This window comes from Hemiscyllium ocellatum, chromosome 8 (genome assembly GCF_020745735.1).
Source record: "Hemiscyllium ocellatum isolate sHemOce1 chromosome 8, sHemOce1.pat.X.cur, whole genome shotgun sequence".
Taxonomy (NCBI): domain Eukaryota; kingdom Metazoa; phylum Chordata; class Chondrichthyes; order Orectolobiformes; family Hemiscylliidae; genus Hemiscyllium; species Hemiscyllium ocellatum.
Window position 1 is genome coordinate 78,384,059 of NC_083408.1, and position 13,868 is coordinate 78,397,926.

Here is a 13,868-nt window from a genome sequence, read left to right on the forward strand (position 1 = left end):
GATTGAGGGTGATTTAGCGTTTTGGATCAGAAATTGGCTAGCTGAAAGAAGACAGAGGGTGGTAGTTGATGGGAAATATTCATCCTGGAGTTCAGTTAGTAGTGGTATATTGAAGGGATCTGTTCTGGGTCCACTGTTGTTTGTCATTTTTATAAACAACCTGGATGCGAGCAGAGAAGGATGGGTTAGTGAATTTGTAGATGACACCAAAGTTGGTTGAGTTGTGGACAGTGCTGAAGGACGTTGCAGGTTACAGAGGGACATAGATAACCTGCAGAGCTGGGCTGAGAGGTGACAAATGGAGCTCAATGCAGAAAAGTGTGAAGTGATTCATTTTGGAAGGAGCAACAGGAATTAAGAGTGCTGGGCTAATGGTAAGATTTTTGGCAATGGACGAGTAGAGACATCTCAGTGTCCAAGTACACCTGAAAGTTGCCACCCAGGTTGCCAAACGGTGTGTTAGCTTTTATTGGCAAAGGGATTGAGTTTTGAAGCCATGTGGTCATGCTGCAGCTGTACAAAACTCTGGTGCAGCCAAACTTGTAGTAGTGTGTACAGTTCTGATCACCACATTATAAGAAGGATGTGGAAGCTTTGGAAAGGGTTCGGAGGTGCTAAAATGTTGCCTGGTATGGAGGGAAGGACTTATGAGAAAAGTTGATGGTCTTGAGGCTGTTCTTGCTGGAGAGATGAAGGTTGAGAGGTGACTTAATTGAGACATAAGTTAATCAAAGGGTTAGATAGAGTGGACAGTGAGAGCCTTTTTCCTCAGATGGAGCTGTCATCGAGGGGTCATAGCTTTAAATTGATGGGTGACAGATATAGGACAGACGTCAAAGGTAGTTCCTTTACTTAGAGTAGTAGGGGTGAGGAACGCACTGCCTGTAACTGTAGTAGACTCACTAACTCTAAGGACATTTAAATGGTCATTGGATAAATATATGGGTGAAAATGGAATAGTGCAGGATAGACAGGCTTTAGGTTGGTTCCACAGGTTGGCACAACATCAAGGGCCGAAGGGCCTGTACTGTGCTGTAATGTTCTATGACAAAAGCAGTCATTCTCAAGTCTGAAATTCAGCCCTTTTGTCCATGTTTAAACTAAGACTCAACAATGTGCCAGGCTGTAATTTATTATATGTAGAAGTTCAATTAACAGAATTGAAACAAAACAGGAGGATTGTGAATTCTGCTTTTAAATCATGAACAGGAGCAGGGTATGGGCAAAAAGCAGAGACTTTATATTGAAAATTCTTTGCACTGTATTCTCCTTTATGCAACATTCATGTTAATCAGTTTACTAGCTGTACTATCAAGAAAAACCTGTTACATCGTGCAATCAATTGCTTAAAATCTCTCAACTTCCAAACTTATTTTTTCTCAATTAGTATCCAACAAATATTATGTTGTTTTAGAATACTATTTTCACTTAAAATCAAGATAAGTGATGACCAACATGAGCAAGCAAATATTCATATTACAATGGTAGAGCAATCCAGCTGTTTATATTATACCTGCTTTGCCGAGTGCATACCTGGTTAACTGCATCCAACACGTAAATACTGGTCTTATTCCAGCTTAGAACCCATCCATCATGTAGAAAGCACTTCAACAGCCCAAAGTTTCTCTCAGCTGGTTTAGTAGCAGCTTTATTCGCAGGTGAGAAACTCGCTCGAGGCAACAGTTCAAATGGTTTCACTCCACAAGTAAATACACTTTTTAAAAGTAATGTTGACTGAACAACCCCTTGGACATCTGATTTCCACAGACGAAGTCCAGGTCTTGAAGCATATAAATTCACATTTGTTTGTTTACAGAGTCCTGGTAGGAAACAGGCTCCAAATCTGCCAGCACTAGAAACATAAAAGATTAAAGGTATTTCAGTTCATTTATTTTATATTTGCATGACCAATGATCATCTTTTAAATTAAAATTTCTCATTTGAAATTTTATATTTTTCTTACATGGTGTTAACTTTCAAATCTGCAATTTCAAAAGTAAGGAATGTAGCTTTCTACATCAATAACTGAAGATCAGAAATTGTATTGTTTTCGTAGAGTCATAGAGATGTACAGCATGGAAACAGACCTTTCAATCCAACCCATCCATGCCAACTAGATATCCCAACCCAATCTCATCCCACCTGCCAGCATACTCAGCTAGAGTGAAATCAAGGAGCATGGAATAAATGCAGAGCTTCACTGCTGAACAGAAATACATAACTGAGATAAAAATGCACTCTGCACTATCGAGAGCAGGATCTCTGACTGACAATGAGCAAATGTTGGAAAATTTAACAAAGGGAGTAGAGAAGGATATAAGCTTGTAGAAAGAGAAAGAAATGAGGGGCCCAAAGGCAGAAATGAAGGTGAGGGATGAAAATGTCTTGCACATAAAGATGAGGGAGAAGGCTAGGAGAAAACCACAAAATCAAAAGTTGTGATCTCTATTCTGAGAGATCTACGGAGAGAGGAACATGTTCGAAACATTTGTGACACAATTGCAATACTTTCAAAGTATTTTCTATTAGATTTTGAATTGGACTTGCAAGCCTTGCACCAAGGTCTGTAATAAAAAATATTACTCCAAGAGTGTCTGAAAAGAGCTCTGAAAGTGTTGTGCTCAGAGAGTCATAGATTTGTTTTATTATTATTGTCACATGTACTGAGACATAGTGAAAAGTATTGTTTTGAGAGTTAACCAGACAAATCATAATTCATAGAAGTATATCAGGGTAAAAGAACAGAATGCAGAATATAGTATTACAGCTACAGAGAAGGTGCTGAGAAAGATCAACTCTAATGTATAAGAGGTCTATTAATTTGTCTGATAACAGCAGGGAAGACGTTTTTCTTAAATCAGTTGGGATGAGTTTTTAAATATTTGTATGTTCTGCCCGACAAAAGAGGGAGGAAGAGAGTATAACTGGGGTGGAAGGGGTCTTTAATTATGGCGGTTGCTTTTCCAAGGCAGCAGAAAGTGCAGATTGGGGCAATGGAAGGAAGGCTGGTTTTTGTGATGAATTAGGTTGCATTGAGTGGTTCATTACAACTGAATGACTTGCTTGGCAACCATTTCAGAGGACAATTAAAAGGCAACCACACTGTTGTGTGTCTGGACTCAGTGCATCAAGACATTAAAGGTAACTGGTGAACCATCTGGGTTTTTATGATGATCGATAATGGCTTTATGATCTTCATTAGACTTTTAATATCAGATTGCTTTGAGCTCAAATTCCACCATCTGCCATGGTGAGTTTCAAACTTAGTTCTCAGAACATTACCTAGGTCTCCCAAATACTAATCCAGCAACAATGCCATTGCCTCCCAACTTCCCCTTATTTCTTTTAGTGTTACTGCTGAGAGTCTTGAGGAAGTATTTGGACAAGGAAGGAATTAAAAAGAAAGGAATGCTCTAGAAGTGGAGTTGAGGGAGGTTGTGGAAATGAGGCCATTTTCCTCAGTGAGACTGAGAAAGGATGACAGCTACTGAGCAGGACAATGCAGTGGTCTCAGTTAAGGGACTGTCTTCTCAAATGAAGCAGAAATGCAATTATTTGGAGACGTTAAACATTGTAAGCAAGTCTTAAGATTTACTCACATTCTGCAATGATTTGCAACAGCAGAGCAGCATTTCACCTGGATTTATTTAGCAAATGCTTTTTGTACAGAGACCAGGAGATCATAAAAGTAAAATTATCTGGAGATATCATCTAAACTTGCTTGTAGAAAAAGACACCATATCAATAATTTGAGGCAGGCTCAATTAAGAGTCTGGAGACATCCTTTCTCTGATTGTTTTTTTAATAAATGGCAGTGGGGGTTCTTATCCACTACAGATGACTGCCTTAGTTTTTTTTTACACTTCTAAAAAATGCATTTCCCTTTGTGCCATATCCTCAATTCTCCAGAAGGGAGGGGCATACCAATGAGAAAGATTCAAGAGGCAGCTGTAATCTGTATCTATAGTTGTTTATATACAAGTGTGAACAGTAAAATGTCTGCAGGCTTTTTGGTACAGGAGGTATTACAATTTACTTCAATCCTCTCCATACAATTTTCATTAAGGTTCACTGGATGACAATCAGAAACTGTTTTCTTTTCTCCTCCATACCTTGGAGACACTAAGATTAACGATAGTCCCAGCTGCAATCAACACACCACAGGAATCTAGGATAAAATGGGCAAAATAGTAGGCTATTCGGCCCATTGAGATGGTTTTTGCCATTCAACATGATTATGGCTGGTCATCCAATTCAGTACCCTTTTCCCGGTTTCTCCCCATCTCCTTTGATCCTTTAAGCTCCAACAGCTAAACGTAACTGCTTCTTGACAGCTTTCAATACTTTGGCCATGATAAAAACTTTCTTGATTACAATACTACACAAAATAACTTAGCCACTGACCTCGTAGGTTGCCACATCTTTTATATTTGGGAAGTAGCAGTTGAATGGCATTGACTGGATTGCTCTATAGAGAGCCAGCAGAGACCCGATGGGCCAAATGGTCTCTATGTCATAACAATTATGACTTGCAATTTAAATATGATCACAACCGTGGAAACATTAAGCCCAAGTCAATAATATTATGATTTTGATTACTTATAAGCTACATGAATTTTACTTGATGCACTGTATTATGTTTGGGGCTTATTTAAAATTTAGTACTCACCTTTTCCTTGGCTGGGTTCCAACCTGTTTGATAATGTTCTGCTCAGTATATATAAGAACAGAATGCAAGTAAGTTGAAACCAGCAGTACTTTTTGAGTGTAGTCTAACTGTACTATAGGAGATGACTCTTCCAATATTACTCTGGGACGACAGACACCCTGTAACACAATAAAAGAAGTTAAATAAATATACTTGTTACAAATCACATTGATTTGAACATTCAAATTTACATATTTAGATTTTTTATAGTCATGTTATTTCTTAGTCGATACTGAAGAAATCCGAGAGATTTATCAAATCATCATCCATCAAAGGCTATGACAGATGCTCATAAAACAATGAAATTTCTCTTTAGATGGGAGCAGTTCATTTGGTCCTTCAAACCTGCTCTACCATTCCTTGAGATTACAGCTGATCTGCTTGAGTAATGGTTTAGGAAATTTCTCAAACTTTCATCAGTAGAATTACTCTTTGCCAACTTAATAAATGCTAAGTACAAGAAAATTTCTTGTATTAATCAACTGTCATGCTCACCACTTCCCTACCTCCACTCACTGGACATAGGGCAGGGTAGCAAGATAGAGGAAGCAGGAGGGTGTTAGCACTAAGCTAAAAAGACAGTTCCAATATAATGTCAACTAAGCTACGTGAAGCTACATCATCCACAATGCAAAACAAAAATCTGAACGTGTAAATGCATATAGCAAGCACATAATATACGTGCGGTTAAAGCAGAAAATCTTCAAAACTGGACGATTTAAAATTCAATTTTCATTACTCCAGATGGCTCTGTACACGGCAGCACTTGCTCATGTTTGTATTCTAGTCCTCTGAAGATATAGGCTAAAATTACATTGATTCCTGAAGAAGGGCTCATGCCCAAAACGTAGATTCCCCTGCTCCTTGGATGCTGCCTGACCTGCTGCGCTTTTCCAGCAACACGTTTTCAGCTCTGATCTCCAGCATCTGCAGTCCTCACTTTCTCCTAAAATTACATTGGCCTTAACTGCATTTTGTACTTGTACAATAGCTTTTAGTCATGTTAAAAATGGTACCAAAATATTTTGTCAAACCACAGTTCTTACACTGTATGCATAAAAAACATTGACTGATCTCAGTTCTAAAGTAGATGAATACACATTCCCCCCATGAAACTAATTAATCTGCCATAACCTTGCCCTCTCCATGGCTTTGTGATCAGTTGATCTGGTCAACCTTCCCTAACTTTTACACTACTGTCATCATAAATTTCTATTCATTCCTTTAATTTGTTAATATAAATGAATAAAAATGAAGCTCTCCAAGGTGAATAATATCCCACTTGGTCAAATCCCTCATTATCATAATGCCAAATAACCTAGGCTGGAAATTCTGCAAATTGGGTGAGGACTGTTCATTTTTTGTGCTCAATTCTTTCCACTAAACATTTTGATGATCAATTTATCACAATCTGATGAAATGAAATACTAGTACTATTAATAATTTTCTTCCATTAAAGTAATATTGCCAACACATTTCAAACAAAAAAAACTAAAAGAAAAGTCAAAAAGGTAGTCTACCTGCAAAATTGTGGTTTCTTAAATCATTGCATTTGCCATACATTTACAAATCTATAATCCTATCAGATAGTCTAGCTGTTCACAATACATCAATTTATGAATTATTACCTGGTCCAAGTCCACAGCAGCATACACTACTTTGCCTTGATCATCCCCAGAGAACAGCTTCATTCCATTTGTGCTCCAAGCTAGTGCCGTAATATTACTTTTGTGAATACCCACATCAAATCGACGCAACTGTGAAGCAAGCAACACATTGAAAAGTCAAGAAAAAAAGGGAGTCTACATTATGGAAAAATGTTAGCTTTATCAGTAGCCAAATATAGCTACTCTGCTACATTAATGTTTTACAAAATTGTAGAAAATGAATTTGGAAGCTGCAAGACATTATACAGACAGCTTTTCTTAGAGCTCTTATGCACTTGACAAATAAAAACACTAATATTTCTAGGTCATGGATGAAGTAAAAAATTTTTAAATAATTTACAGTGCATTTTTATTATTTAAGCATATAATTAGACACTGTGAATTCAACTTAATACTCATTGTCAACTGAAGAAATTCTGAAGGAGAGATATATTTGACTCAGGGATTGTAAATATTTTATCTCCACAGATGCTGGTAGAGCAGCTGAGTACTCTTGCAGTTTCTCTTTTTAGTTAATCGTATTAGTGATGCAGATAGGAGCAACTGCAGCAGATTGCCTAGGTAGGTACAGAAACTGGCAAAATACCTTGTATTAGCTTTGCGGAGAAAGAAGAAAATCAGCTGGGGTTACTACATTGAAGATTAAAATACTGCTCAATGTGTAAAAACTAAATCAGACCTCCAAAACTCTAATTTACCTGCTTGTTTCTTCCAGGCAATGGGGAAACGAGCTGGAAAACTACCACTCTTCCTGAAGATGTTCCAACAGCAACAAGGTCATCAAAACAAGCCAGCAGTTTCACCACTCTAATAGTATCAGTTTTACCCTTATTAAGAAAGAAAACTCTTTTATTAAACAACAATATCACAAGTTTAATGAAACATATACAAAGTATTTAATTTCATTTACTTTGAAGATATACTTCAGTACATTTTATTACTTTCTTAAAACGTCAGCATCTCAGAAGAATAAATCTAATTGATCACTGATATTATTCTCAATCCTTTGCACTAATGGGAAAATATGAGAGCTAACAAAACTAACATTTTTCTCATTTATCTTCTGGTTCACATGACTACAGCAACAGGTTAATGTTCAAACATACCTCCAGATTATATTTTGTCATCTTGTTCAGCCGTCTGCAGTAGAGATAAAGCATACCAATATCACTGCCCACTGCAATGTAGTCATTATTGGAATCAAGGGCTGTGAGATGTACAAGAACATTTCTAAACCCCTTTTGTACTTTTGTTGGGATAGCATTAAGCAGATAAGATAATGGACTGAACTCCTTAAACGTTGTGAAGTGCACATCCAATGCCATGGCATCAATAAGACACTGATAATAAGGAAAAACAAACAAAAGGAAAATATAATTAGAAAAACTTATTAATACCTTTCAGACAAACTACACACAAAATGCAATCCATGCACATCAGACAAAGTTCAGACAATATTAGTGTTCACTGGTCAGTTATCTCAGACAAATATCAAATCCTAGCATGTTTTGAGGAGATTTGTAACTCAGGTTGAGGTTCTGGATGTTGGTTTGCTCACTGAACTGGTAGGTTCGCTTTCAGAAGATTTTGTCACCATAATAGATAACATCTTCAGAGAGCCTCCAGATGAAGCTCTGGTGGTGTAGCTCGCTTTCTATTTATATGTTTGGGTTTCCTTGGGTTGGTGGTGTCATTTCCTGTGGTGATATCATTTCCTGTTCTTTTTCTCAGGGAGTGGTAAATGGAATCCAAGTCAATGTGTTTGTTGATAGCGTTCTGGTTGGAATGCCATGCTTCTGGTCATTTTCATGCATGTCTCTGTTTGGCTTGTCCTAGGATGAATGTTTCAAGTTTTTTCAAGTTCAAGTTCCAAGTTCATTAGCTGCTGTTTTAGTGTACTCAGACCCCTTGGCATCATGGTAGCCCACAAACCCACCAACACAGTAAAAGCAGCAGCTAATGAACTTGAAAGACCCTACACAGACAACAAGCAAAACCAACAACATTTACAAAACACCTTGCAAGAACTGTAATAGACACTACATTGGAAAAACAGGCAGAAAACTAGCCACCAGGATACATGAACATTCAATTAGACACAAAAAGACATGACCCACTCTCACTAGTATCCTTACATAGGGATGAGGAAAGACATCACTTCGAGGGATATGGGCCGGGTGCTGGCTGGGACTAGATTGGGTTGGGATATCTGGTCGGCATGGAAGGGTTAGACCAAACGGTCTGTTTTCATGCTGATTCTATGACTGGGACAACACATCCATCCTAGGACAAGCCAAATAGAGACACGCATGAGAATTCCCAGAAGCATGGCATTTCAACCGGAACTCTATCAACAAATGCATTGACTTGGATCCCATTTACCACTCCCTGTGAAAAAAAAGGAAATGACATCACCAACCCAAGGGAACCCAAACACAAATAGAAAGCGGGCTTTACCACAAGAGCTTCACCCAGAGGCTCACTGAAGAAGACATTACCTAGTATGGTGACAAAACATTTGAAAACAAACCTTCCAGCTCAGCAAGCAAACCTACATCCAAAATATCAAGTCCAAAATCATGACAAAAGTATTTAACTGTTAATGATAGGTTAACTTCACTTGAATTAACTGCTCTAAGCAGTTACCTTACCATGGATCACTTGGGATTTGCACTTAAATGTCAATAGTGGGATCAATACTGTGCAAATGATTTACTGACTCTGTATCATGTTTGATTATTGATAATGCAATTGGCTGATTGTAATAGTAGATAATAGCCACAGCTATAATGTGACAAAGTGAAACCTAACATGGCAATGAAGAGAAACCTATGCCAATCGGAAAGTAAAGGTTAATAACAGGCATATCAAACAGCCACATGTAACAGACAAAACATTAACTGAATTATTAATTTAATAAAAGCAGCTTACTCAACAGGCATGCTAATATCAAAGAAAACGGCGTGGGATAAACAGCTCTAGTAAAACATGTTCAGAAAAGGTTATAGAGTAGACAAACCAGAGGTGCAGCATATAAAAACTTAACAGCAATGTTGCTTTTAAAAATATTTAATCTTGAAGTGCCCACTCCTAAAACATGTTGTTGACAGGATTGATTCTCACCATCTCTTAGAAGAGAGCAAATCAGAGCCAGAATTAAGATAATTTCACCATAATCTGATTCAGTTTAAAGCAGCAACATTGCACAAACTAAAGCAAGATTTTAATATTGAAAATGCAAGTTAAAGTCTAACTTCCACTATCACCTGATGAAGGAGCGACGCTCTGAAAGCTAGTGTGACTCCAATTAAACCTGTTGGATTATAACCTGGTGTTGTGGATTTTTAACTTTGTACACCCCAGTCCAACACCGGCATCTCCAAATCATGCCACGATTCTGATAGCCTAACACAGGAATAACCTAGAGAGAGCTCACTTTGCTCCCATAGCTGAACAGTAAGCTGCTATATCCCTTTTATTAGCTAATTCATGTGCTGGAATTCCAATTGCTATGCAATCCATCCTTTCTATGTCACAGAACATTTGTTTTATTTTTCCATAGGAACTGGACATTGTTATTCACTCCTAACTGTTCTCAGGATGGTAGTGAACTTGTTTTCTTGAACTGCTGCAGTCAAAGTGGCGAAGGTACACCTATGGTACTGTTAGGAAAGGAGTTCCACATTTTTGACCCATTGATAGCGAAGGAACAGCAATACAGATCCAAGTCAGGATGGGAACTTCTTGGGGTGTTGGTATTCCCATGTGTTAGCTGGTCTTGTGCTTCCAGGTGGGAAGAATACACGAGTTTAAATGGTGCTGAGAAAGGACTCTTGGCAAGATGCAACACTGCATCTCGTACATGTAGCTCAAATGGTGAAGGCAGTGAATGTTAATATTAAGCTGGTTGATGGAATGATGATCAAGTAGGCTGTTTGGTCTAGGCCAGCGTCGATTTTCCTGAATGTTGTTGATGCTGCACTCATCCAGCCAAGTAGATATCACACTCTACATTCTAGATATTGGAATGGCTTTGAAAGATCAGGAGGTGAATTGCACACTTGACCCTCAGAGTTCCCAGCCTTGGCTTGTTCTTGTAACCATTGTAGTTATATATTTCCACCAATGGGTCACTGCGTTTAGGTAATGAACACAATAATGCAAATCACAAAGTCTCAGTTTTGGTACTTCCAACCTAAAGAGGTCATTCTCACCTCTCTGTGTTAAATTCCATCTGTCAACACGAGAATGACCCATTTATTCTTACAGCTGAAAATGTGTTGCTGGTTAAAGCACAGCAGGTTAGGCAGCATCCAAGGAATAGGAAATTCGACGTTTCGGGCATAAGCCCTTCATTCTTACAGTCCATTTACTGCATGTTAGCCAATCCTTAATCCATGCCAGTATCTATGTCATTGCTTTAAGTTGCTAACCAGTCTTCTGTGGAGGACTTCATCAGAAGCCTTCTGAAAATCCAAATATACAACATTCATAGATTTCCCTTTATCAATTTTGTTTGTAACATCCTCAAAAAATCTCAGCTTGTCAAGCATGATTTCCCATTCACAAATCCATGTTGACTATGCTTAATCAGATAATTTTTATCCAAGCATCTATTATCCCATCCTTTATAATATAGTATTTTCCTGACTACTGATGCAAGACTAGCAGGTTTGTCGTTCTGTTTTCCCTCTCACTCCCTTCTTAAATAGTGGGTAATATTCTGCCAGAAACATTCCAGAATCAATTGAATTTATCTCCATAATCATTGCCTTCAACCTTGTGGGATGTAGAATATCAAGTCCAGAGAACTTTTCAACTTTCAGCCCTATTCATTTTTCCAGTACAACTTAATTACTAATACTAATTTTCTTCAACTCCTGATTCTCCTTGTTTTCCTAATGCTGAAAGCTTATTGTATCTTTATTAGTGAAAGAGGCATAAAGTAATTATTTAACTTCTCAGCCATTATAAATTCACCTGTCTCAGCATGTAACAGACTAAATTTGCCTCAGACAAATTTTTCCTTTCTACATACCTCAAGAAACCTTTACAATCCACTTATGATATTTTTGCTAGATTGCATTCATATTCTAATCCCTTTTTCCTTAGGAGTCCTCCTTTGCTGTTCTCTTAAAAACCTCGCAACCTTTGCATTTAATACTATTTGTGATAAGTTTATAAATCTTTTAATCATACACAATCCTTAATTTCCTTTATCAGCCATGGTTGAGTTTTTGCACTTTGAAAGAATGTAAGGTATGTAATATTTCTTTAAAAACTATCCATTGTGTATTTACAGTTATATATTTTAATGTACTTTCCCAACCCATTTAAGAGTTGAAAAATGTCATGCTGGAAAATCACAGCAGGCCTGGCAGCATCTGAGGAGCAGGAGAATTGATGTTTTGGGCATAAGCCATCTTAGCCAATTTGTACTTCATGCCTTCATAACTTTTCCTTATTCAAACTTTACACCCTTGCTTCAGATTGAAGTACCTCACTTTCAAACATAAATGTACAATTTTATCATACTGGATCTTGCTGCTTATCAAGATATTGCCCAGGTCTTGCTGCATTTTGACATGGATAGTTTCAGCGTCTGAGAAGTCGCAAATAGTGCTGAACATCAGTGTGGTGAACATCTCCACTTCTAATCTTACGGAGAGAAGGTCATTGATAAAGCAGCTGAAGATGGTTGGGACTAGGACATTATCCTGAGGAACTCCTGCTCAGGTATCCTGGAACTGAGATGATTAACCTCCAACTACCACAACCATTCTCCTTTGTTCAGGTATGACTCTAACTCCTGATTCAAATCGATTTCAGTTCTGCAAGAGCTCCTCAATGTCACATTCGGTCAGATACGGCCTTGTTGTCAAGGGAAGTCACTCTTGCCTCATGCCTGGAATTTAGTTATTTTACTCATGCTTGAATCAAGACTGCAATGAGGTTAGGAGAGGAGTGAGCCTGACAGAGCCCAAACAAGGCATCGCTAAGCAAGTTATTGCTGAGCAGGTACTGCTTCCAAGAATTGATGATACCTTCTATCACTTTACTAATAATTGAGAGTAGATTGACAGGGCAGTGATTGGCAATGTTGAATTTATTCTGCTTTTGTGTACAGAACATATCTGGTCAATTTTTCACATTGTTGGGTAGATGCCAGTGTTGTAGCTGTACTGGAACAGTTTGGCAAGTCAGCCAGCACTCTTTTTGTATCCCTGGTTCTGGACCTCCCTGCCATCATGGACATTCTTCCTGTGTCTACCCTATGTAGTCCAGTTAGAGGTTTGTGTTTCTAAGACCCCCATGATTCATCTCAACTCCATCAAAGCTGTGCTTTTCCAGCACCACACTCTCGACTCTGCAGTCCACTTTCTCCTGGAACAGTTTGGTACTGTTGCTGGAATGATGTCAGGGCCTAAGCCTTTACAGTACCCAGTCCCTCCAGCTGTTGCTTGATATCACATGGAGTGAATTGATTTGGATGAAGATTGGCATCTGCGATGTTTGGGGCCTCTGGAAGAGGATGAAATGGATAAACAACTCAGCAATTCTGGCTGAAGACTGTTGCAGGTGTGTTTTGCACTAATGTGTTGGGCTCCCCCATCATTGAAGGTGGGAATGTTTGTGGAGTCTCCTCCTCCAACGAGTTGTCTAACTGTACAGGATCATTCACAACTGGATGTGGCAGGACTGCCGAGCCCAGATCTGATCTGTCGGTTATGGGATCACTTAGCTCTCTCTATGACCTGCAGATTATGTTGTCTGGCGAACCAAGTTGACATCTACTTTTTAGGAATCCACCTGTACTCTTCATTAAACCAGGGTTGATTCCCCTTCGTTGGTTATGAGAGCCTGGAATATGCCAGGCCATGAGGTTAAAAATGTAATTAGCTTTCAGGATATTGCATAGTTAGTGCGTGCTGGGGAAAAAAAAGTCTAATTTACTTCAATTTAACAGATGTTTTCCAATATTGTTTAAATACTGGAGGACGGATAGAAATTATTTCAGACAAAACATTCACCCACCATCTGGAATACAACGACTGGACAATCGTTTTTAATATTGTAAACCTAATCTATCTGCAGATTCTTGTCAACACATCAGCTGATCACTACTACCACAGCCAGAGAAACTACTGTCCTTACCCAGACCTACAACAATGCTTCACCATTACCCCCACGATCGCTTAAAGCCGAGGTGAATGCCATACAATCATACGTCTATCAGACCTACTCCCCACCATCACCATCACTTACCACGCTCCGAGTTAGATCCTCCGAGCCTCACACACTCTCAGTCCGGCCCAGCCACCATGTTGCTCCCGACACCAATTCACCCCCTCCCCCTCAAGCTTCAGACCCGAGCGTCCACCCGACCAATCAGAGAGAAGAGACCACTCCACCAATCAGAGAGAAGAGACCACTCCACCAATCAGAGAGAAGAGACCACTCCACCAGTCAGAGAGAAGAGACCACTCCACCAA

The 13,868-nt window shown here is 38.7% G+C and overlaps 1 protein-coding gene across 2 annotated transcripts in view; it reads right to left on the bottom strand.

Moving 5' to 3' along the window:
* Window positions 1-13,708, bottom strand: part of tecpr2 (tectonin beta-propeller repeat containing 2) — a 119,562-nt gene extending 105,854 nt beyond the window's left edge. For both annotated transcript variants that reach the window (XM_060829253.1, XM_060829252.1), the window contains exons 1-6: window positions 13,642-13,708; window positions 7,482-7,715; window positions 7,074-7,202; window positions 6,337-6,465; window positions 4,670-4,827; window positions 1,534-1,852 (exon numbers count right to left, since the gene is read on the bottom strand). In XM_060829253.1, coding sequence (XP_060685236.1) covers window positions 1,534-1,852; window positions 4,670-4,827; window positions 6,337-6,465; window positions 7,074-7,202; window positions 7,482-7,700 — 954 coding nt within the window. In that variant the 5' untranslated portion in view covers window positions 7,701-7,715; window positions 13,642-13,708. The remainder of the gene's footprint in view (window positions 1-1,533; window positions 1,853-4,669; window positions 4,828-6,336; window positions 6,466-7,073; window positions 7,203-7,481; window positions 7,716-13,641) is intronic.
* Between the last annotated feature and the right edge of the window lie 160 nt (window positions 13,709-13,868).